The 26,561-nt window shown below is 41.4% G+C and overlaps 1 protein-coding gene across 1 annotated transcript; it reads left to right on the top strand.

Moving 5' to 3' along the window:
- The first annotated feature begins 360 nt into the window (after positions 1 to 360).
- LOC129338336 (keratin, type I cytoskeletal 24-like) lies at positions 361 to 10,048 on the top strand. Its single transcript, XM_054992474.1, has 8 exons — positions 361 to 967; positions 1,793 to 1,875; positions 2,624 to 2,780; positions 4,916 to 5,077; positions 6,749 to 6,874; positions 7,484 to 7,698; positions 8,353 to 8,390; positions 9,721 to 10,048. The coding sequence occupies exons 1-8, from the start codon at positions 476 to 478 to the stop codon at positions 9,822 to 9,824; spliced, it is 1,377 nt and encodes a 458-aa protein (XP_054848449.1). The 5' UTR covers positions 361 to 475; the 3' UTR covers positions 9,825 to 10,048.
- Positions 10,049 to 26,561: the final 16,513 nt, after the last annotated feature.

Raw genomic sequence — 26,561 nt, 5'->3', positions numbered from 1 at the left:
CTGAGGTCTGGTACTTTTTTGACTGAAAGAAACTTGTTAAGTAATACTGAAAATGCATGTCACTTGGAGATTTGTTCTGGGAATGAGGAGAGTTATGCCTGGGGTCTAGAAGAAGGAGAAAAGAATTACTCACCCACAATTACAATATAATAATGAATTTTTAACTTTGTTCCACCCTTCTCCGCCCCTGGCATAACAAACACCCTTGGGGCACCTATCAGCACAAATGGACACAATGTTGAATTAAATGTTAACTATGGGCGGGGGAAAGAGAGAGCCAGTTACAGCATAGATCCGCTGAGCAGACAAAAAAACTTTTTGCCACAGGTAGGAGGAATTAAAAAGCAACACCCTAATGATGCTACATAAAAGGTAGAGTAAATTGTCCCGCTAACACATTGTCTGCCTCTCCTTTGACTGCTTGTCCTTTGATTCTGCCTGCTGCATTTTAGCAAAGTATTACCACTTGTCTACAATGTCTCTTCGGATTTCTACTGCATCCCGGAGAATTTCTTCCCATGTTGGGGGTGATGGAGGTGTCAAAATGTCAAGCTTTGGAGGAGGCAGTCTGCATGGCTTTGGTGGAGGGTCCATGGCAGGTCTGGGTTATGGGGGGCTAGGCTACGGAGGAGGTGCATGTAGTGGCTACAGTGCATCTGGTTTTGGTAGTGCCTCTGTGGCAGGTGGTGGCTATGGAGCAGGCTACCGCTCTAGTTCAGCCCTGGCTTTGGGAGGTGGTTTTGGGGGCGGTGAGAGTGTCCTTCTGGCTGGTGCTGAAAAGGAAACTATGCAGAACCTTAATAACCGCCTAGCAAACTATCTGGAAAAGGTGCGTTCTCTGGAGGAGGCCAATACTGAGCTTGAGCGTAAAATTCGTAACTGGTATGAGAAAAATGGACCTGGAGCTCCTGGAGTGACCCGTGATTACAGCAAATATCACCACATAATTGAAGATCTTCGGAACCAGGTGAGAAAACAAATGTTCAGCAGCCTGTACAATTTGGGCAGAGACCCTCAGGAATGTTCTGAGCCATTTGGATTTAAATAAACAGAACCCCCACAAGTGATGCAGAGACTGCCTGGGGACCATGCTCAGTTGTGTATAAGGGAGAGAAAAAACCCAAGTGTGCTGTTTTTTATTTTATGTACAAAAATGTACTTAAAAAGTCCAATAAAAGTCATGGTTTATCATGCTTATTTCTTGTAAGTCTCAATGGACAGCTAATGAGATCAAATGTACATTGTGATCAGATGAGTAAGTCCAACAAGGAGGAATTTCTTCTTCTCAAAACTAGCAGCCCAAATCTACAACTGAGGAATCAAGTTAATGGAACTAATCTGACTTAAGTTCAAGGTGATCAACTTACCTAGGTTATTGGATGAATTGCCCAATTGTTTGAAGAAGTACAGTTCTAATGTGTATTTTTTCCAAATGATAACATTAAAAATACCAATACCAATTTCTTAATGATGTATATTTTATCCACATATTAGTTAAATGAAAGTACTTGAATTGTTTTCATCAAATGTATGGGTTATAACAGAAAGTACTCAGTTTAAAATTGAATTCTTCTACTGAAAACTATAAAATCCAGACTTTCTTTCCTAATCAGTACATTTTGAAATTAGGAAATGTTTAAAATGTTTCTGAAGGTTTATTTTTTTTTAAAAAAAATACAGTTTTGCTCTGCTATTCTTTTAGCAATTCTTGATAATACAAAAATGCATTAACTTCTAACTTAGAAATGGAAAATTGCCACAATTGCTTTGCTATTTTCATATTTCACTTCAGATAGTCAACGTGACAACTGAAAATGCCAATGTAGTCTTACAGATTGACAATGCCCGCCTTGCAGCTGATGATTTCCGATTGAAGTAAGCTAAATGCAGTTTTTTCTGCTTTTTAAAATTGTACTATTTCAGGGTATCAGGGTTTTGACCTTTTCCCCCTTCCAGTAACATTAAAACATTAACAAGAATCATAAAGACAAAACTGAACCCCAAATTCCACTTACAATATTGTGTATGTATGTCAGAGGAGACCACAGAATTTTATTATTTTTTAATGTTATTTTTTTCTTATACTGAGTAGAAGCTAGCAATCGTCAGCATCATATATGAATACATGGATACATATATGAACACAGCTTCATATTCAGTTCATATATATAACATTTATTTATTTGCTTTAGCTAAGTCTTTTTGATGAAATAAAATTGTAAAAATAGCATTTACAACAGGGATGAGCAAGGACTTGAAGCCATTTGTCTCAGGCTCAGCCTAACAACCCACCTACTAGTACTCACACAAAACAACTACTATAATTATCTTAGAGTTAGAACAGTCCTCACCAGGACATCTAGTACAATCCCATGAAAAATGTAATGTATTTTACAAATGCCTAGCCAAATTTTTCTTGATATGTTAGGAGATTCTACTTAAATTTTGCACACCATATGGAGAAGGAATGTATCTTTCCTTTTTTCATATTATTTCCACGACCATTTAACATTTAATCTGCAAAATCCTTTCCAATTTTGATTTTGTGCTTTTATTTTTCTATTTTTACAAATGCTAACAGTCCGATGTTTTTGTACACTGTTACTCTTCTCCCTCCTTTCAGATTTGAAAATGAGCTCTTCCTTCGCCAGAGTGTTGAAGCCGACATCAATGGGCTGCGAAGAGTTCTTGATGACCTGACCATGAACAGGTCTGACCTGGAGACACAGCTTGAAAGCCTCTCAGAAGAACTGGCTTACCTTAAGAAGAATCATGAAGAGGTAAGAAAAACTCTTTCCTTTTTGCAACTCTTGTTTTCCCATCCTAATCCAGTCAAAAATGTGCCTATGAATTCTGGCACTGTGATGCAATGGCAAAATAGTTGGGTTTGATTGTCATAGAAATTAAGATTCAGATCTCCACTCAGCCATAAATTCCACTGTGTAGCTAGCTCACATTGAGCAAATCAATCTCAGCCTCAACCACAGCGTTAAAAAAACTGAATGTCTAGCTGACAAAATGCCAAAGATATAGGATGGGTAGCAATAACAGAAGCACATATTTATTTACTTCACTTATACCCCACCATTCTCCCTCACAGGGACTCAAAACAGCTTACATCATTCCCCTCCCCTCCATTTTATCCTCACAAAAGCCCTCAAAGTATGTTTGGCTGAGAGTGTGCAAACCAGCCCAAGGTCACCCAGTAAGCTTTCATGGCAGAGGGGAGATTCAAACCTCGGTCTCTCAGATCCTAGTTCCATGCTCTAACCGCTATGCCACAGTGTGTCTCTCGCAGTCTCATTACAAGATATCAATATGAGATCAAGAGGGTTTTTAAAGACTAAAATTAGCTCAAATAACAGATTTTAAAGAATTTCTGAATTATGCCTAAATAATACCTTTAGAAGGTCTCAAGCGCTAAGCCATGCAAAGTAATTTGAGAGAAATGTTTGGGAAAGTGATACAGAATGCCATTGAAACATTTCACTCATACTCATCAATTAGGTGAGTTTACATTACAAGTAGATAACATTATACAAACATATTATCCACAAGTTGCAAAAACTGCACAGAAAATCAAAATATATTACAGTGCATCCAACAAGCTTTTCTGCTTGTAAAAAGGAAATAAAAGTTCCAGCCACTATGGCTGGAATCACGTGGCCTACGTATACAAGAGTCACATGGCATACAAGACACAGAAAGGAAGAGAATTGGGCAAAACTGAGCAAAAAGGCTAGCTAGATCCAACCCGACACGTGCAGTCCTGCTGCCCGTTTTGAAATATTGCCGAGGTTTAAAAAATGCATCCTTACAAAACTCTCCAGCAAATGGGGAGGATCCAATTTTTCTGGTGGTAATGAAGAGTGTATGGGGGGGGGGGGCTCTTTTCACCATGAAAAAAGGTAAACTGGGCTTAATCAGACCTGCATGGACAAAAGCCATGTGGGACAATGGGCTATAATAAGGAGGAAAACTGGGTGAACTCGAGCAAAAAAACCTGGGTGGATCCAACCCAATGTCAAAAGATGACTGGCTAAGTTTAGACTGCGTCATAAACTAGTTTACAGATTAATGTACTTTCTTCTGATGACTATTCACTACTACTTGTGTGGTCCAATATTTAATATGGAAGATGACTGGGGCTTAGGCTGGTGCTGTTTCTCCACCCCCACCCCAGTGTAGCCCTAGGAGATCAGATCACCATTTTATACTTTATTGGCTGAAAGTGAAGCTGGCATAACTAGATTTCAGACGGGTACTACTGGAATGGGCTGTTTTTTTGGAATTCCGCCATTTGAAGTGCCTTTTCTCGCTTAAAACAATTATGCCTGGTAGCTGTTCTGGTGAGCAAATCAGAGCTGTACAGGCTCTGCGGCTAATTTGGATTAATGATATACAGATAGTTTTCTCTCTGTTGTATTTAGTTCTGTAAACACTTTAACAAATATAAATTAATAAATGTGGTTAATGAACAACTGAAAATGCCAATACCTGGCTTACAGGGTCATGAAAAAGTTAAGAGAATGACTCTATTGTCTCTGTTAAGGATGGAGGTAAATGTGTGCAAGTTCTCCGATCACAGAGAACTCTTAATTCCTTCTCTCCAGTAAACTGAAACACGTGAAGTGCTTCAAGCACTTAGGAAATCTAAGTGTTGTATAAAAACAAAATATTATTGCTTCATGTATGAGACCAATCAATATGTGATTTGTAATAGAAGCTTTATATACTGATTGCAGAAAACATTGTCTTGCACCAAGATGTGTGATTAAGGAGATAACGATCAAACTTTTAAAATCTACCATAGATTTCAGTGGATATCCTTCTAAGAGGGCTACTGGTGCGGAACTGAAGGCTTGTTCTCTAACTCAAGAATAATCTGGTTGAATACTGTTGTCTTCCTGCCCAGGAAATTAACTTACTGAAGAGCAGCTGTACTGGTGATGTGACTGTGGAAATGAACGCTGCTCCGGGAATAGACTTGACGAAGCTCCTGAATGACATGAGAGCACAGTATGAAGACCTGGCAGAACAAAATCGCAGAGAGGCTGAAGAACAGTTTAACAAGATGGTAAGAATGATTATTGAAAATAAATTTATGACTAGGGATGGCAGTGGCAAACCACCCCGTAACAAAAGTTTGCCCAGAAAATGTCATGATGTGACGTCCTCCCGTGGGACAGTAATGACTCGGTGCTTGCACAGGGTGCTTTACCTTTTTTACAGTGTGCAACTGAATATACTGGGCAAAAAAGATGCCAACATCAAAGCTATCAATATTTTACTGTTCATTTACAATGGACAGTGAAACACATTTCCCATATTTGTTTTCAAATACTAAAGTTTACTTCACACATATAGCAAACACAAAACCCTGCCCTTGAGGCCCTTTTACTTAACCATTTCAATAATAAACTATTTTAAGAGCACCTTTACAGCTCTCTTCCTAGAGAAAAAGAAAATTATCGTCTATCCTTTTAATAGTAAAACAATTTTCAACCCTGTGTTTTATATATACATTTCAATTAACAATTAGCCTGTTCTTTTTAATTTATATTATTTCTGTTCTACTCTAAAAATGCAAAGTAGTTTTATAAAATGCAAAAAAAAATGCAGAACTATAGAATCAACAACAGCATATTCATTAAATCAATTCTCTACAAGCTACTGAAATCGATATGTTTCAGGCAAGGATAGATGAGTATCTTTGTGCAGGTTATTCCATAATGATGTTGTCAGTACAGAAAACTCCATTCCAAATCTATATAATAATAATGATAACAATAATGATAACAACAACATTTGATTTATATACTGCCCTTCAGGTCAACTTAACACCCACTCAGAGCGGTTTACAAAGTATATTATTATTATCCCCACAACAATCACCCTGTGAGGTGAATGGAGCTGAGAGAGCTCCTAGAAGCTGTGACTGAGCCAAGATCACCCAGCTGGCTACAAGAAGAGGAGTGGGGAATCAAACCCGGTTCTCCAGATTAGAGTCCCGCCGCTCCTAAACACTACACCAAACTGGCTGTAAGATCTATCAGAACAGCCTTTCTCTTTGGAATGTCAGTTCTTGACCGGCAGGGATGCATTCCTAGTTTTTGTTAGCACAGGTATTGAAAAGGAGAGGATGGCTAGAGACAACAGGGTGCTGACGATACAGCAGCCTAGCAGTGCTGACCCAGTAAACATAGGCACAAGGCTGAAACAAAACACCAAGCCAGACATCAGCAGAAAAGTGAACCACTGAAGGAAGCATAATCTACCTTCAGGTCTGCAGGGCAACAAATCACGTACTGTGAATATGACATATTTTGCGGACATCCCTGCCAATGCCAGAAGCCTTAACACATCAGGTGCTCTGATGGAGGATAGCACATGCAGGTCTTCAAGCAGACAGTGAAAGGCTTATACAGAGATGGGAAAGGCACTCTCTATAGCAAAGGAGGCCAAGCAGCAAAGATGCGCTTATCTGATCTTATCAAACTTCTCTCATAGCACCTTTCCAGATTAGAGTGATTTACAGTGCAATCTAAGCAGGTTTACTCCAGTCTAAGCCCATTGGAATCAATGAATTTAGACTGGAGTAACTCTGTTTAGGATTGCGCCATTATAGAGACTACTTATACTCTATCTGATGCTAAATGATTCTGTGTCATAGACTTACATGACAGGAACACACTGTACATTAGAAGTATTTCTTAATTTATATTTTATCAATTTTTTTCCTCCCTAGAGTCAACCACTGCAGCAACAAATCTACGATGACGCCGGTGCTGTAAACTCAGCCAGGAATGAGTTAATAGAGCTGAAACGCTCTTTCCAAGCGCTGGAAATTGAGTTGCAATCCCTCCTGGCTAAGGTTCGCCTTTTAATCTCTCTTCTCTGAACAGCAGGAACATCTGTACGATTGGTTTCCCTTACAGAAAGAGCACTACAGGAAAATGTATTGTTTTTAATCCGTTATAGATTCAAAAACTAAGTGAGCTAGCAGTAGCAAACACAGCCCCCCAAAGAGTTAATAGAGGCCCCAGAGTCCAAGAAGCCCAGAGCACACGTTCCCTAGCCTTTCCGGCACACATACAACCCACTGCACTTAAAACAAAAAGTACTGATATTTGCTCCTAAAGAGGTTCTGAGGCGCACCTTGCTTCAGTGAAACTGCCATTCAGTTAAGCTACTCCTTTACATTTGCAGCCCCTTCCCTAAATGACTGGAGAAAGAAAGTTATTCACTGTAGTCCTAGTTTATCCGTAACATTTTAATAGTTACCCCATATAGATTGTCGAACAGGATCTTCCGAATTCTGGAAAAATTTCAGAGATACGCAGCAGTCCTTAGGGGCATGCAAAACATACAAATTGACTGTTTTAATAGCATTCCAAGTTGATACTTAAGAGGATGGAAATCAAAAGTTTCTCCTTTGTTAAAGGTGACAGTTCTTCCATTTGTATATTTTTCTTGCTAACAGAAAGCCTCACTAGAAGGCACCTTGTCAGAAACTGAAGGGAACTACAGCACTCAGCTTGCACAGCTACAACACCAAGTTAGCGGCCTGGAGGAACAGCTGCAGCAGATCAGGGCTGAAACAGAGTGCCAAAATTCAGAGTATCAGCAACTCCTAGGCATCAAGACTCGTCTGGAAATGGAAATTGAAACATACAGGCGCTTGCTGGATGGGGAAAGGTAAGTAAATGGTCTAAAAATAAGGAGCTATAGTGCCAGCAGGTATCAACCTAGTAGCCACCTGTGCCTCTTCTCCACCTCATTCAAGTGGTTAGCAGTTGGATGCCCAAGACAATCTACCTAGGGTTGGATCTTGCCACCTTTTCCTCTCAGTTGCACCCAATTCCACTCCTTATTACCACCCCCCATTACACATGGGTTGTGCCCAGGGCTTTTTTTCAGCGGGAACACAGTGGAACAGAGTTCCGGAACTTCTTGAAAATGGTCACATGACTGGTGGCCCCGCCCCCTGATCTCCAGACAGAGGGGAGTTTAGATCGCCCTCCGCGCCTTGTGGTGCGGAGGACAATCTAAACTCCCCTCTGTCTGGAGATCAGGGGGCGGGGCCACCAGCCATGTGACCATTTTCTCCGAGGGCAACCCACTGAGTTCCACCACCTCTTTTCCCAGAAAAAAAGCCCTGGTTGTGCCTATGCAGGTCCAAACACAGACTGTCGTCTTAAAAGAATCCATCAGAAATATGAGCCACACAATAAATAGTAGGGCCAACTCTTTCTACTAAGGCCTTTATTAACCTCCCCTGTGGCCATTTTTTCCAAATGTCATCAGCATCGTAAGAGTATTAACAAGTGTTATTTTATTCCTTTATAACAGTTTCCGATCTGCATATGAAACAAAAGTTCACGTCAGAGGTAAGTACAATTTATTATTTCAGTAAAGAGTTACAAATGCTTACAAATGCAACATCCAGACCTATAAGTGATTTATTCCATTTCCCTGTCAGTGAAATATAATTTAAGGCCCTATTTCTCCCTAGGTGAGTGACCTGTGGACCACCTTGGACTTGTTGAATCTTGATCTTTTGAGACTCTTTTGCTCTTCCACTTCCTTTCCCTGCTAACTGCAGAGGGTGCTGGCCCCAGCATTCATTACCACCTTTCAATAATGCTCAAACTGGGGCACCATCAGCCCCCAAAATAGGTACGAGGAAGATGCAGCTCCAAAGAGTGAGCTGAATTGCTTCACAAGTCCATTAAATAATGTTGGTTCGAGGACTATCACACTAGCAGCATTTCAGCAGCTTGTGTTAAAGAAAGTTTTAAATATTAGAATTTTTCTGAGAGAGAGAGAGAGAGAGAAGGGAAGGTTTGTCAGCATCTTTAAGTACCTTTCTATAGAATACCTGGGCTTAAGCTGTCACTTATGTGTATATCTTTTACCCATAAAATAGGATTCATTTAATAAAGTTAACACTGTTGCAAAATAGGCGTAAGAGCAACATGGTTAAAAGGAGAAATTTTACTGGTAATTAGATTACATTTATTTGCTATTCTGTTGAATTTACAGATAAATAAAGTATGCACTGCAGAAATACAGAGTAAATACAGGTCTCTGTAGCTATGCATGGGATTCTAAAACTGGTAAGACAGCAGTGAAAAGGAAAACCTGAAAAATATAAATCTTGCCCTAGAAGTGCAAGTTATTTGTAGTGAGAAACTTTGCATAGTAATCCATCCACCATAAAGTTGATGCAAGATGTTACCCTGGATCCATTTTCAGTCATGTCAGATCCCAGGTCAAACACAGCTACAGCTATGCTGCCAGCACTATAAAGCAGGGTGATATGCTTTATTCATTAACTGGATACTATTCACAGAATTGTTTTTCTCACAAGATACCTTTTTGCAGTTGTGAAAAACTGGATGACATTATAAAATGTAACTATAGCTGCTGATAATTGGATGATGTTATAAGATATAATTAACTTGTGGAAAGAGGACAACAGTTTTGGGTTCACAGGCCAATCCAGATTTTCAAAGCTTGCAAAATTTTGTGTTTGCCACTAGTCCCCAATTCAAGTTTGGCTGTTTCTCAGTTCAAGTTCTGGCAGTTGCCTCATCTTTAGGAATTAATATATGGTGGGTAGACAGGTCATGTGAATCCACTTTATGTTACTGTGTGTTGGTTTCTATATCAATTAATATTAGTGGATAATACTGCCACAACATTTTCCTGTTTCAGAACCCACTAAAACCAGGGTGGTTAAGACCATTGTGGAAGAGATGGTGGATGGCAAAATAGTCTCTTCTCAAGTGAAATCAGTTGAAGAAAGGGCAACTAAGTGAGTGGTGTAAACAAGAAATTTGGGGACCCGCCAGCAAAGGAGAACCCAGAAGAATATTTTCTGAAACCAGAACCAATTGCAGCTTAGTAATTTCTTGCAAACAATGAATCTACAAAAAAAAATGTGCTTTTCTTCTCACTATCTGGAGGTGTATTCTTTTTTTACAGCACTGAGAACTACATTGTTTACTCATGCAACGCAATAAACTTTCTAACTTGCAAGATATACCTGCCTCAGACTTGATTGTATTTTCAACTTTGTATATGCTTATCTTACCCTTGCTGATTAAAAAAACCCACTGAAGTTACAGTCACATAACAACAACAACAACAAAGTTTATTAGCCAGAGGCCATCACATGCTTGAAAACATAATTATATTAGCATTGCTGAAATACTATTAATGAATATCAATCACAACTGTGACTATAGCTGCTTTTAATGCCTAAACTACAGGCAGATAAAAGCCATGCAGGGCAACATTAAGAAGGTAACACTAGAGCACATGTATCACAATGAATGGTTTAGAGTATAGCATGAAATCAAGGACATCCCTGACAATTAGCAGTTGAAAGCCACAAAGGTAGCAAGACAAAAGACATGTACACAGTTGATTTTATTCATTCCTTTCATTTATATCCTACCTTTCTTCCATGAAATTCAAGTGAGCCTACATAAGATTCCCAGTAGGCTGGGAATAGAGGTGCAGACCAGACCCAGTCCTGCCTAACTTCAGCCTGCTATATAATGAGTATTTGGTACAGTGATCCCCAACATGTTGTCTCTCAGCATCATGTTGCCCACTGACGCGTTTCCATGTGTCCACATGCTTCTTCTCCAAAGTATCTCTTTTCCAAAGCAAAGAGCCATTCTTGGCTTCCCTCCATCTCACTGGAGCAGGAGATATTTCAAAAGAACCCAGGAGGCGTTATTTCTGGGTCTGCAGGGAGTGCCCAAGTTGGAAATAGCTGCCCCCATCATAGAAGGATGCTTGACCTGGGATCTCTTGACGTTTTGCCACTGTCCTCCTCCATGCCATCCATTTGGTGATTGGTGCCACCTCCAATGGCAGCCATTTTGTGATGACACTTACTACTGTACTGCAAATCTCAGAAAGTGTCCACAGGCTCAAGGTTGGGACCCATCTTAAAATCTGGAATATGAAATAGGATATTGAAGAATGAAGAACAAAGAAATTCAGAAAAAAGAAAGAGTAGGAATTAAGAAAGGAAGTAAGTAGTCATTTACATTTTCCTTATTGAGGACAAAAAGCAGATTTAATCAGGCATAGTTTATACCCTACATACCCAGAGCCACAAGCCCAGTCCCACCTCTCCCCACAGCTATTAATGAAACTAGAGAGTCAAGAGTCTGTATCATCCTGTATAATTAAAAATCAGGGAAAACACTTAACTGGATCTTCATCTATCTGCTAAGGCTGCTTCACAACCATGTAAAGATTGACACAAGCAGGATGCTCACATTTACCTGGTTCATAGAATTGTCTGTAGTTTCTTCCTAACAGACCCACTGCAAGGGGGAATTATTGGATGTTGTTCTCTGCATTGCACGTAACAACAAGAGTTACAGGTAAAAAGCTTTAGTACCCAAAATAAGAGCATGCTCCGGCTTACTGGAGCCTGGCATAAAAGAGAAATCCATACACTTCCAGAGTTCTTAGAGAACAGTGACAGCTTTCAAGAGTCTTGGTAAGCCAAACAGTAATAATCTAAAAACTTCTGATGCTTGCTCTCTCCCATTCAAGAATGTCTCCGAAGCATCGCACTTTTTCTTTGGGGTATTGGTAAAGATTGTTGTTGTGGATTTTCCAGGCTGTATCGCCATGGTCTTGGCATTGTAGTTCCTGATGTTTCACCAGCAGCTGTGACTGACATCTTCAGAGGTATAGCACCGAAAGACAGAGATCTCTCAGTGTCAGAGACCTCTGTCTTTCAGTGCTACACCTCTGAAGATGCCAGTCACAGCTGCTGGCGAAACGTCAGGAACTACAATGCCAAGACCACGGTGATACAGCCCGGAAAATCCACAACAACCATCCTTCTCCGGCCGTGAAAGCCTTCGACAATATATTGGTAAAGATTACTAGAGAGTTTTTGGCAGGGAAATTAATTTCTTGAGAGACAGTGCTCTGACAACCTTCTCTAGGTTGACAAACCCTGCAACCTTCAAAAAGAGTCCAGTAGCACCTTTAAGACTAACCAATTTTATTGTAGCATAAGCTTTCGAGAATCAAGTTCTCTTCGTCAGATGCATGGTACAGAAACTGGTCAAATATAGAAGAGGAGGGGAGGAGAGAGAAGATGCAGTTGGGGGGGAGAGAGGGGGATGGAACCAAAACATTCCTTTGCTAGTAAATGTAAACATCTCCTCTTGGAATGGAGATTAATTGGCTTGTGTGAGGCTTCAAATGAGTTTGCCGTGTTGGTTTGTGGCAGCAAAACAACCAGACCATCCAATTCCAATGTAGTATAAGCCTTCGATAACCACAGCTCTACCCGCCAGATGCATCTGACAAAGAGAACTGCTCCCAGCTCAAACCCATCCAACGTATCATCAGTGAGCTACAACCCATCCTGGAAAATGATACCTCTCTCTCAGAAGCCCTGGGTGGAAGACCTTTCCTTGCCTACAGACAGCCCCCCAACCTTAAACGACTTCTCACTCACAATCATGAATCGGCCAGCAGTCACCAGCACAGGTACCAGGCCCTGCAACAGACCCAGATGCCAGCTCTGCCCCTATATCTACCCAGGGAATACAATTACAGGACCCAATGGCATCAACTACAGTGTCTCTGGCTCTTACAGCTGCTCATCCTCCAATCTGATATATGCCCTCATGTGCCAACAATGTCCTTCTGCTCTGTACATTGGACAAACCAGCCAACCTCTACGCAAAAGAATAAATGGACACAAATCTGACATTAGAAATGGAAACATCCAGAAACCAGTGGGAGAACACTTCAATCTACCAGGACATTCCATCAAAGACTTAAAGGTTGCTGTAGTTCAACAGAAACCTTTCAAAAACAAAATCCAACGGGAGGCTGCTGAATTGGAATTCATATGCAAATTTGACTCTGTCAAGCTGGGACTGAATAGGGACTATGAATGGTTATCACATTATCACAGGTAACAGATTTCCTTTACAGAGGCGGGGTCTGGGGGAGCCCAGTGGCACCTGGCGTGGGCTTCCGAGGACCACGGTTCTCTTTGTCAGATGCATCTGGCAGGGAGAGCTGTGGTTATCGAAGGCTTATACTACATTGGAATTGGATGGTCTGGTTGTTTTGCTGCCACAAACCAACACGGCAAACTCCTTTGAAGCCTCACACAAGCCAATTAATCTCCATTCCAAGAGGAGATGTTTACATTTACTAGCAAAGGAATGTTTTGGTTCCATCCCTCTCTCTCCTCCCCTAACTGCATCTTCTCTCTCCTCCCCTCCTCTTCTATATTTGACCAGTTTCTGTACCATGCATCTGACGAAGAGAACTTGATTCTCGAAAGCTTATGCGACAATAAAATTGGTTAGTCTTAAAGGTGCTACTGGACTCTTTTTGATTTTGCTACCACAGACTAACACGGCTAACTCCCCTGCAACCTTCTGCTCAGTTGTTTGGTAAGAAGAGGACAGCCCCTTTATTTAACTCACTGCAGAGCCTGCATCCATCCTTCTGGGAAATATGGAAGGCCAGGGTCTGCCCCATGATGACTCAGTTCCAGAAAGAAACACTGTTCTGTGTGCCTGTAAAATTCTAAAACGTGGAATGGGGAGGCTACAATTTTAAGAGACTCCAGCAGCCCACTCACCAAGTGTCATATCCTAATATCCTCAAATTCAGCAGGAACCACCCCCCTCCATTTTTTCAAATTGTTATTTGAATGTGGATATGCAGTTTCTTACAAAGATATTGGCAGAGACTCCTAAACCCACGAACATGAAAATCTGCAGGACGCCTTGGTTTAACATCCCCCTCTTCAAGAACTCACCAAATTAAAAACAACAACAATAATTGCCATCTGGGGGCAAATCAGAGAGTAGATGGGGCACATGCTCCTGTTTTCAATCTTTAAACAGTTAGCTTGGTTGAAAGCAGTTTTGTTTGCTTGCTTGTTGGTTGGTTTCACCAGGCTTTTCCAGATCCTCAGAGGATCTCATCTTCAAAGCACTGGAGATCCAGAGGCTGTGATGTAATGTCCCTTTAATTGGATTAGCCTCCCAGCACAGCTGTAAGGTATTTATTGCTTTAGTGTTTTCCTGGCAGCTAGCTGTTGGTGTTTCTGGAGGTTGGGAGCAGCTCTCCTTTCAGAGGCTTCTAGAGATGCCAATAAACCGAGTTGCTTACTGCATGGGACATCTGAGTGCCTTGAGGAAAATTCTGCATACTCTGGTCGAATAAAACAACATTACATGGTGTTAGCAGTGGGATGTCTTTCTTCCACTTGCAAAACACGTGTTTCACAATTAATTTATTAAATTTCTAACCCACCCTCCCCATGAATGGGCTCAGGGTAGGTAACAACATTGTTAGACTACAATAACAATAAATACAGTATAAAATTAATAATATAATACAAAGTACAAAACACAATTTAAAACCACAAGATACATTATTATCCCGTTGAACATCTTCCATCAACCCACTGAACATGCCATCAGGCTCATCCCACAGCATATCAAGGTCTATACTAGTAGACATATCTTGCTGCAAGTCTATAGAATCATTATTTCTGAACCCCCCTCCACCGCCATGTTGACACCTTATCTTGCATCTATTGCATCTTATTTTGCATCTCTTAGTACATCAGTCAGGAGTCATCACTCCATATGTATGGGACTGGCCACATTTCTTTGTTACAGCTGCAAGGAACCAGCCTTCACTAGATTCTATCCATACTGAATCTCCTTGTAACAACTTGAGAGGTTTTGCTGTCCAATCATAGAAATATTTTTGCCTATTCTGAACTCTCTGAAGATCTTCTTGTCCCCCAATAGGTATTTTGGGACATAATAAATTAGTAGTTACTGTCAGTTTGCTTCTTAACATTCTACCCATCAGCATGTGAGCTGGTGAATTTTAGTAACAGGTGTGTTACGACCCTTTTTTCTCTTGGGTAGATTTTGTCTTTAATCTTTCCCTTACACCATCTGGGTAGATTGCTGCCACCAGGAATATTATATTCCAAGATATTTTATTTAAATTTTCCCTTTAGTAACATGCCCAAGGGTCAGGCTCCTTCATGGTTCTATGTGGCCCTGAGGATAGGAATGGGATATAGCAATGACAGATGCTCCGGGATATAACAAAAACAAAGTAAACTTTTATTTTTTCAAGAAGCATATTGGTTTCATAAAAGTAGTTCTCAATTCTTAAAGTTACTTCACTTAAACTCATTCATACAGATGTCTTCACACACAGTTTGCCTACTTTTCCCTGACTGAATCTTCTTCCACAAACATACTCACATCAGGTTTCCACATAGGTTATATTTCTCTCAGTAATACTTAAACATGCTATGGCAGCACACAGCTAGCCTCTCGTGTCCTCACTCAATATTTCTCTCAGAACTGCTTAAATTTACTCAGGCTACACACAGCTTGCTTGCTTTCTCTTGACTGAATGTTCTTTCACAAACACACAGTTCAGGCTTCCACACAGGTTATATTTTTCTCAGTAATACTTAAACCTGCTCAGGCAGCACACAGCTAGCCTCTCTTTCCCTGACTCAATGTTCTTTTACAAACATACTAAGTTCAGGTTTCCACACAGGTTATATTTCTCTCAATAATACTTAAACATGCTCAGGCAGCTCACAGCTAGCCTCTTTTTCCCTGACTGACAGAGCAATCCTAAGCAGAGTTACTCCAGTCTAAGCTCATATATTTCAATGGGCTTAGACTGGAGTAACTTTGCTTAGGATTGCACTGTGAATGTTCTTTCTCCTCTCTCAGTCTAAAACTGCATTCATTCCACCCACACTCTCAGTCATCAACCAGTCATATCACTCACTCATCCCTCTCTTTCACCTCCACTCTTCACCTATATCACACCAAGCATTTAAAGACACATGCACACATTTACTTAAAATCATTACATAGAAATATTTTTGCCTATTCGGAACTCTCTGAAGATCTTCTTGTCCCCCAATAGGTATTTGGGGACATAATAAATTAGTAGTTACTGGCAGTTTTCTTCTTAACTTTCTACCCATCAGCACTTGAGCTGGTAAATACAACATTTTAGTAACAGGTATATTACGAATATTCCAACAATGCCACATATGAGTCCCTTCGCACATCTTCTGCCTTTTTAATAAGCTGTTTTATGGAACAAATTGCTCTTTCAACCAATCCATTTGATTGTGGGCTACTAAAACATTGTTCAAATCCCCAATCCTGAGTGGACTGCTAAAATTCTTGACTTGCAAAAGACATATTGTCACTCACAACCATCTTAGGAAAGCCATGCTAAGCAAACATAGCCTTAAGTTTAACAATCACAGTTCTTGCTGTCTTATCACGCAAGCTCAATACTTCTGGATAATTTGAAAAATAATCTACCACAAGAAGGAATTGAGAAAAACGATATTCAAAGATATCTACACTCACTTTTTCCCATGGTAATTCAGGAATCTCGTGTGGTATAAGTGGCTCCTTTTGATTTTTTGATGGTAAACACTCACACACAAAGCAGGTAGCAACTATTGCTTCAATATCATTATCTATACCAGGACAATACATTAATGCTCTTGTCCTAGTTTTAGTTCTCTGCGTACCCTGATGTGAGTCACGAAGCTGGAACAACACGTTTTGCCTTTGCAACAAAGGAATAACTATCCTTTCACCCACATAAAGAATACCATCTTCACAGCATTACAAATCCTTCACTGACCAGAACGGCTTTGCCTCAGACAGGACATTTCTCAAATAATGTGGCCATCCTTGCTTTATAAGGCTATTACCACTTGAAGTTGACAATTAGGGATTTTGTTTAAACTATGTCCTTGGGAGGACACTGACTTGGTTTCATTAGCCTTTCTGTTGTGTGAGAAGAAGGCAGTGGGGGAGTCAGTTGGTAGGAGATATGAGACTTGTGATAGACTGGATACTCTTTCACACTTCAATTAGCTATAGATATAGTTTTTTTATAGTGATTATGTTACATTGTATTTGATTCTGTCTTTGTGTGTGCCCCCCACCCCATCTGATAGCTAGTTATGACTAAGAAAAGAAGTTGCCCTTTTGAGGACCCTTTCTTGCCTTCTCCCAAACAAACTATGCTTGACAGTTTTTTAAAACCTAATATTAAGATGAGTAACAGATTTAATGTATTCCAGGAGAGCAGTAATATTGAGGACTCAGTACCTACAGAACTGGAGAGTATCCTATTAGGAGACTGTAACCTTTTGAGCTCTCAACAATTTAATAAAGTTCTGGCCCTCCTTAGATAGATCACATGAATCAGCTAAGTCTCCTCAAGAAGGTAATGGGGATACTGCTACTTTAAATATACTAGAATCACAGACTTATTTGATTGCGAGGACTTTGCAGAATATTTATGAGAAAACAGAAAATCTGACTAATTACAAAAGCAGCTGCCCAGAACTCAGCGCACCTCCTATAGATAAAAGAAACATTAATAGGGGTTCTGCAGAGTCAGGTAGAACGTCTAGAAGTAATGTAAAGCAAACGACTGCCTTTGACACATGCAGGGTGGTTCTGAACATCCACCCTTTTAGAGGTTATATTATCTTGTACAGCAGGTTTTCTACCTTCTCCTTTTTGCTGTAGTTCCTTGCACCCCAAAAGACCCCTTGCCTTGAGGACCTCCAGAAGGGCACATGAAGTGATGCAGGGAACTGTGGCTACAGGATGAAGTCAACAGAAACCAGAAATACTCCTCCTTTTCTAAAAATAAGAGTGCCTTCCACTCAACAAGGGGTTTTCTCAGTTCTCAGTTCTACCCATGTCTACCCTTTGGGCCACCACTTCTACAGGCCTATGAGGTACAGCTGACTTTTAATGTTTTCAACTTTTTAAATCCAGTCCTACTTTATCAGCTCCTTCATTTATTGCACCCATGCTTCTACAGTTCTGATCTGTGAAAATGAACAAAAAGCTTTAGTATATTGTCGAAGGCTTTCACAGCCTGAGAACGATGGTTGTTGTGGATTTTCCGGGCTATATAACCGTGGTCTTGGCATTGTAGTTCCTGACGTTTCGCCAGCAGCTGTGGCTGGCATCTTCAGAGGTGTAGCACCAAAAGACAGAGATCTCTCAGTGTCACAGTGTGGAAAAGATGTTGGCAGGTCATTTATATCTACTCAGGAGGGTTGGGGTTGGGCTGAGTCATCCTGTAAGAGTTTCCCAGGGTGTGGAATGCTAATGGAGGGAGGCTTCACTGTATCCTGAGGAGGTTCTTTTGCATATGGATTGGTGCTTGATGTGCTAATCTTCTCTGCAGGGCTATTGTTGGGTATAGAGTGTTTTGTTAGCCTGGTGTTTTTCAGGACTGGAAACCATGCTCTATTCATTCTTAAAGTCTCTTCTTTCCTGTTGAAATTGTGCTTATGCTTGTGAATTTCAATGGCTTCCCTGTGCAGTCTGACAAAGTAGTTGGAAGTGTTTTCAAGTATTTTAGTGTCCTGGAATAGGATACTGTGTCCTGTTTGAGTTAGGCTATGTTCAGCCACTGCTGATTTTTCAGGATGGCCAAGTCTGCACTAAAAAGCTTTAGTTTTTCAAACTGTGACAAGCAGCCTTGCAGCTCCTCAGCACAAAGGATAAGTACATGCCTTTCACAATACGGGCAGCTAAGAAAGAATCCTGCATGAACTCAGTTGGCCCAGATAATAAATCAATCACTATGACAGTTCAAAGATACAGACGATAGAAATAACAACATTCTGGCAGAGGCTTGTCAAAGCTTCTGCCAAAATTTATGCCACAGGAAATGGGGTTTAACATAAACATGCACGTTCTGACAAGTGACATCAAAGAAGAAGAACTCTCCAAAGCTTTTAAGTTTATTCTAAAAAGTAAGGAGATTGTTACTATCCAGCTGTTTCTGAAATATCTCTGAGCTACCTCGACTAAAGGTTATCTAAACAAATTATTGCCTTACATCAGTGGTACTCCACAGCAAGCCACATTCACAATTATCATCAACAAAAAAGGCACCATGATTACTATATGTTCTCTGCACCAGACCATCAAAGTACACATACAATAACATAACTATTAATATTCAATATATAACTATAATCTTCTAAATTACCTCTGCACATGAAGGACTATCTATCTTTAGAACTGCTGAACCTCAGCCAGTGCTTATGTACCTGAAATGAGGGAAACGGCTTCGCTCTCTGCCTTTCTGCTCTTTCCTCAACAAGAGGTACAGCAGGTTGGTTGAGAGAGTGAGATCAATTGCTGCTATATGCCAATAAAGGCTAACTTGACTTGACTTGAGAGAGTGAGACTGCTGAGGCACTCAGAGAAGGCTGTGATGAAAGGGAGTAACATCACTGCTATCCCATTGTGGCCAGTTGCTTTTTTCATGCATGGCTGCCATGGGGGTGGGGTTTCACTTTCTCTGCAGCCAGTTTACTCTCTTCCCGGCAGTAGCCCGGGTGCTGGGATGAAAAATACAGTCATTATTTAGAGCAGTTCCCAAACCACTGAGTATCACTGTCCTAAATAATTATTGTATATTTTTCAGAATTGATAATATCTAAGTGGAAAGACACATACTGTCCCCACAACCACAACCTTTTTGGTCCTGGCACTGACCTGGTGGAGCTCTCTGTCTGAGGAAACCAGGGCCCGGCAGGATTTATTATCTTCCGCCGGGCCTGTAAGACAGAGATGTTCCGCCAGGCATATGGGGGAGACTTGGTTGGGCCCCCACTGGCCACACTAAAGATCTGTCCACCACCCTACATATGAGCCGGAGCTTGAAAAGCAGTATTTTATCATCACCATCTGAAGAGAAGCTGTATTGTATAAAGTTGTTTTAATGTTATTTGTATACTGTTTTATCAGTTTTAAACTGTTATTTATGTAAACTGAAATGTTGTACTCCGCCCTGAGCCTGCCTGGTGAGGAGGGCGGACTAAAAATATAATAAATAAATAAATAAATCCCAAAGAAAGTTAAACAGAAAAGAAAGAGAATATTGCCCTTTGTTCATTCACATATTCAGTGTCTAAGTTCTTCACCTCTCAAAGTACTTGTACCCAGTGTCTCAACATCATGTATAACTGATCTCTGATTTCTTGATGGGATTCACACTGCCATAGGTGACATTTTTTTGGTATTCAGTGCCTTAAATGCACAGAACACAGGGCACCATTTGGTGAGTTGGCCACACACAGAGATATCATTTTATGTTTGTTATTCTGAGAAACATCCAAGATTATCAGGTTGACCTGGCTTACTTACGTAGTGTTATGTAGTGTTAGTAAAGAGACCTCATCATATTAAGATACTCCTACAAGGAGAGTACTGGCAGAGGGAGCTTTCTTGCTCCACAAGTCTTGGTACCTCTTACCATCTCAGATGGCCAGACCTGAGGTGATCAAGCAAAACCAAGGAGCTGTCCAGCAGGGAAGGTAGCCTGGACTATTCTACGTCCAAGGGCTCAAGTGCTGAAACAGAGGTGGAGCTGTCCACAATGTAACTATGATCAAGGAGCTAAAAAAAAAGGTAAAGGTGCAAGCACCGAGTCATTACTGACTCATGGGGGGACGTCGCATCTGGCAATGGCAAACCACCTCGTAAAAAGTCTGCCAAGAAAACGTCATTGTGATCAAGAAACTAGGAGGCAGAAATGTCAAGGCAGGAGCAAAGAGTTTTTACAGTAGTCCTGCGAATTCCATCCCTCCTGGTACCTCAGTGGAGACCCTCATTATGGAAGCACAACGTAGAGAAGAGTGGAGTGTTCTTCCTAGACATAGTCCCTATTAAACCTCACTGTGTTCTTATGGACCTAAAGTATGTTAGACTCTACAACTGACTCCTAATCCTCTAAGGAGGATATTTAGATCCAGACATAGGGAGCTGGCTGGCCCTGTCAACCTGGCCATAGCAGGTTAAAGTGGGTAGTCTGAATATACTGGGCCCACAAAAGGACAGTGGCTGGTTAGTTGAGTCATTCTAGAAGGGCATCAGCTTAATTCTCAACACTAGGCCAGGAAATAATAAGATTCAGTTTAAGTGGATTACTATGTTTTACTGACACACATACAAATGTATTAAGGTACCAAAAAGAGAGAGAAACAATAGCTGTATTCCCCATAATAAATGTGCCAAATGTATAGGTGGTACAGAAATACATGGTGTCACATTTAGGGAGAACTGTCCTCAAATCCCCCTTTCCTCTTGATCTGTAGCCAGTCTTATTAACTAACATTAATTTTCTTTCTTAGTCTGTGTAAACATTAGGTAATCACAGCCATCCCACATTCAGAGCTGAACAGAGGGTTTCCAGATGCCTCTACACCTTCTATTGTTTACAAATAAAAGTACTGCCCATGTGGCTTTAATGATTTATACCCACCACTAGCATTTTATAATAGCATTTCGACGTATTATTTCTACAACCACATACTGATTATCTGTATCAGAAAAAATATTAAAATTCCAAAGAAACAGCATCAGAGATACTTAAGGACCATTTCTGAATAGAACCGAGCGAACATTAATATGCTTAGGCATGCACAACAATCTCCTAGCAAATCCAGGCAACCAACCACGAGGGATTTTTCCAGCCTTGCTGAGGATCATTTTTTAAAAGCATAGTACAGTTTGATCTCATCACCAGGTGCTTTCATAGGGGGAAATTAGTTGTTGCATGTATGCCAGGGCTAATAAGTCGAGCTGAATTCAAATATGAGGAAACTGGCTCCTTTAGAACATCAAGAGGAACACTCTAAACCTATTGCATTATGTACGTATGTTGCAATTTTCAAAGAATTCCTTTGCAGAACATCTAAGCTTGTATTTATTATTCTTCATTAGATCTAAAAAGCACAAAATGGTAATTAGGCCATTTAGCTGTAGGAGTGCCAAGATAATTATAAAATATTTCACAATAAAGTATTCCAGTCTAAACAAATTGTTGTCCTCACAACAAACCCTGGGAGAAAAGTTAGGCTGAGAGTTCTTTGTGAGTGGCCCACCACCCTCTTGAGAAAGTATTTTCTGGTGGTCTTAGATTTTATTTAAAGAACTGTAGAATTGTCAAGGGTTGTGGAATTAGTATCTCCCCACTAAGATTTTGCCTGCTGGAATATCTTGCACTTATTGTTTCTTTTAGTATGCTTTCATGCTTAACTTGACAGTTCCACTCCAGGAGACATGAAACATTTATAAGGACCATATAAGCGCACCACTTCGTTTTTCTTGAAAGGGTCTAGTTCACATGAACTAGTTTGAAGTCAGCCACAGCTTGAGAAAACACTATTCCCAACGATGATCAATGACTCTACAATTCAAAACAGACATTCTTGTGACATGAAGTGTAAAATAATCCATCTACATATCTGTTTCTAGTCCTCCTGATCTCAGATGTCATCTTTAAAAGATAAAGAAAATACCAGCTACAAACTCTAAGCTAGAGTTGTGAGAGTGTGTGTGTGTTATGTGCCGTCAAGTCGTTTCCGACCTATGGCAACCCTATGAATGAAAGACCTCCAAAACGTTCTCTCTCTAACAGACCTACTCAGATCCTGCAAACTGGAGGATGTGGCTTCTTTTATTGAGTCAAGCCACCTCGTTTTAGGTCTTCTATGACTAATACTAATCCCTCGCAACATAGCTAGAGTTATTAGGCCCTAATCTGACTCATCAGACCTCAGAAACTAAGCAGAACTGGTGTTGGCTAATATTTGGATGGGAGACAACCAAGGAAGTCAAGGGTTGCTATGCAGAGGCAGGCAATGGCAAACCACTTCTGAACGTTGCTTGCCTTGAAAACCTTCAGGATCATAGTAAGTCAGCTGCGACTTGACGGTACTTTCCATCATCAGAGATATACATTCAGATATTAATCAGAACCCAAACCATAAAACTCAGTTCATTAATGTACCAGTGTTGCTTGATGCAAAGTTTATTGATTTTGCAAGAGACAGATATACCCATGGCAGTGATTTCATGACTGCCACCACGCTTAAGAGTAGCCATTTTGTAATGATGTCCACTTCCTTGTCTCAAAATTCCAAAAAATGCCAGTAGATTCAACAATGTTTGGTTTACTGTTTCAAATGCAGCTGACAAACCCAACAGAATTAATAAGGAGGCAACAGAATTAATGAGGCAATTACCACTATTCTTTTGCAATTGGAAATAATCCACTAGGACAAACAAAGCTGCCTCATCCCAATTCAGGCTTAAAGTCAAACTAAATTGGGCAATAGGAAATATAGGTACGGCTGGAGCTGCTGGACTTGCTCTGCTGCCATTTGCTCAATCGCTTGCTTAAAAACAGAAGCTCAGGAACAGGGATATAAGATTTTCCTTTGCTAGCGTAATGTGTTTTAATAAAAGGCCTTAATACGGCTTCCTTCAAAGGCCCTAGAAAACCCTATTTTACCAAGGAAGAACGTGTAATTCTGGCAAGCAGCGCTGGTAATTTATCCTTGCAGGATTTAATCAGCTTGGACAGGCAAGGATCTAGCTTTCCGTCAGAGAAATCAATCAAAAACTATACAAAGAAAATTGACAAGCAAGTGCTTCCACTATGACAACCAGCCTGTAGACAAACTGACGTTAAGTTGGCCCAGTTTCTCTCTAGTTGTATACTGTGTAAGCCCAACACAGACTTCAAATTCCTGGCCATATAAAAGCACCATGGGCCTGAACAGGGGATCCTAAAACCTGCAGTAAAACCTTCCGCTAAATATATTGCATTGTCCTTATAGGGCTAGTGCTCTAACCATGACTATAATGCCTCAATCGGCACCAGAATGGATGCCTTTTGCAGGTCTATCCCACAAACCACCACTCTAACTAGAGTTGCCAGGTCCTCTTACCCTCCCTGCAGGCGGGTAAGAGGGGTGGGCTGGCTCATCTGGTCTTCCTGTGCTGCGACGCCTCTGGAGGGACAGGCCAGCTCGCATCACAGCGGGCCAGGCACCCCCGCCACAGTGGGCTGCTGGCCAACCTGCCCTGCACCGCAGCAGGCCACTGGTCAGGCAGCAACAAGTGGCCAGGCCGGGCTGTGGATCAGCTGGGCAGGGAGAAAACCTGCCTGCCCTACTTAGCGGAGGGCGGGCTCCACCGCCGCCCCCCTGTTGCCCGCATTGCTGGGCTGCCCAGCAGCAGGTGCCAACAGCCTGGACTATCCCCCTGAGGGCCATGGAGCTGGCGGGGAGGTGCAGTGCATTCCTGCAGCTGGAGGAGGCAGCGGGAAGGCCATGGGGGAAGCTCCCCCACACTATGCCTTTCTGCTGGCTCCGCAGGCCCTCAGAGGCCTGCCGCCAATGACTTTTTATCCTGGTGCAAGCACATTGGCAGACCCCTCAGTGCACCTGCACCAGAATAAAAAGTGAACCATCGGCAACACAGTTAGCCTTTTATATATTGGAGATTATATTTATTTTCTTAATTTAATTTAATTTTTTTTAAAAAATAACAGTAGTTCCTCAAGTCTTTCCCCATTGGGGAGGGGGTTTGATACAAAAAATAAGGTGGGACAGTTCAGACACAATCTCAACTTAACACCCCCTTGCAGTGAAATGAAATGGCTGATGTGTGCCCAAAAGTCCACAAAACAGCCGCATCCCAGAAGAACAGTCTAATCTAGCTCAGTTTAAGCCCCATCGCACACTGATGAGGGTGAACACCTGTTTCACCCTGCATGGCTCCCACCAAGAAAGAAAAGAGAGAAAGGAGGCACCTGGCTGAGAAACCCTTTAGGGGAACGCCCTTGTTCCCCAGGAAAAGCAGACAGCTGTGCTTCTTCCTACCCATTACCACATGCACTTGTCTCTAAAACAGTATTGTATACAGTGAAAACACTGGGCTGGGACCATCGCAAATTGGCTGCCGCAAGCTCAGACAGGCCAGCTCAACTCTGATGTGGCTGGAACAGTGGGCTATCACTGCCCCTTGCCTCCCAGGAAAGAACCTTTTAGATGCCACCCTACCTCAGGTGATGCCACAACTGGGCTCTCTAAACGGCTCAGCCCAAGAAAGAACAGGAAATGTTTTACTAGTTCTTCTCAGCCTATGTGACCCATGCCTCCACAGAGTGCCCCAAACAACTCTCTGGCTGAAGCAACCCCTTGACTGGCAAGCACACATACACACACCACTGGCTCAAACACCCTTGAGGTGTAGCCCCCCTCTCCGTATAAAGTGGGAAGGAAAAACTCCTCACCCTGCTAATAGGCCCTCACTCTCCTGACAGTCACCTTTCACCACACACAGGCAAACAGTTAAAACACTATCCAATGATCAAACAGAGTCTCCAACAACCACATTTTGCCGGGATACCATCTGGCTCTCAGAAATGACGTATCTCCAGTTAGCTCAACAGAAATGTGGCAATGGCCTGGCTGGAGGCACGGCTGTGTCCCCAACCATAGGCAACACTTATATCCTATTGAAACTTGGGTTGTCCCAGTGTAGTGTACTCCTTCTATCTGGGATGGTTGTCCTCTTCCACCAAGCACGCAGCTTCAGGAGGGACGCACATGGAGCGGTGAGGGAGGAAGGGGACACCCGCCTAGCCAGCCAGATCAGCTGAATCAACTCTGGAGATCAATGGGGTGACAGATGTCGCAGCCAGATCACCTTTTTTTTTTAATTAATGATTTTAGATTGTGAAGGCCTATGGCCACATACAATAAATTCGCATCCAGTGTAGTGTAAGACAAATATGTCTATGGGATAGTATTGTGATGATTACACACAGGGGGGAACAAACAGAGCAACTTCCTTTTTCAAGTGTTCATGTCTCCCAATAATAATAATAATAAATCTAAAGCACACCATAAGCTGCTTCTACTTTTCTTTGATCCAATTATTCCTCAAAGAGGAACTCAGGCCCTGCCACGCAAAGCATTTGCTTTACCAATCCCGTGTTCGATTCCCAGCCAGGCGCACTGGCGTTTGATCAAATGGCAAGCGGATCAGTCGATGCCAAGGAAGGATGCCCTATGCCAAGGATGCCAAGGATGCCCTATGCCACACCAAAGCTCCAGTGGCTGTAATCAATAAAGTTGTGGCCCGTTTTCTCCCAAGCTTACATGTGGAAGTGAGTTATTTGCTGGCAACAGCTGCCTCACACATGCCAGTATAGCTGCAAACATAGGACCAACAGCTGTCATGAAGTTGCCACGAAAAATGGATCAACTGTATCATCACAAACACAGTATCACAGGTTTTGCCTGAAATGAACAGGGTATGGCTACTTTGTACATTTCTTTGCATGGCACGGAGTTGACTGGCTTGTTGAATAAAGCATGCATTTCTTTGGACTGTAAATACACTGGTTTAGGAAGCTTCAGCATCTTTCCACCCTTACACATGGTCAAAAGGCACTCAAACGCCTGTAATCCATGTGTTGCAAAACTCAACTATGAGATTAATCTAAAAATTTTTTTTTAAAAAAAACCTAACATCAGACCCTTTATCAGTGGGCCTTTTTTACCACATAGTGGGATCTGGGCATGTACCTTGCCACGTGCAAAGTGATTTTATGATCAAGTCTGA

The sequence above is a fragment of the Eublepharis macularius genome, chromosome 12 (assembly GCF_028583425.1).
Source record: "Eublepharis macularius isolate TG4126 chromosome 12, MPM_Emac_v1.0, whole genome shotgun sequence".
Taxonomy (NCBI): Eukaryota; Metazoa; Chordata; class Lepidosauria; order Squamata; family Eublepharidae; genus Eublepharis; species Eublepharis macularius.
Note: the sequence above shows the minus strand (reverse complement) of the source record. Positions and strands in the feature narration are given on the sequence as shown.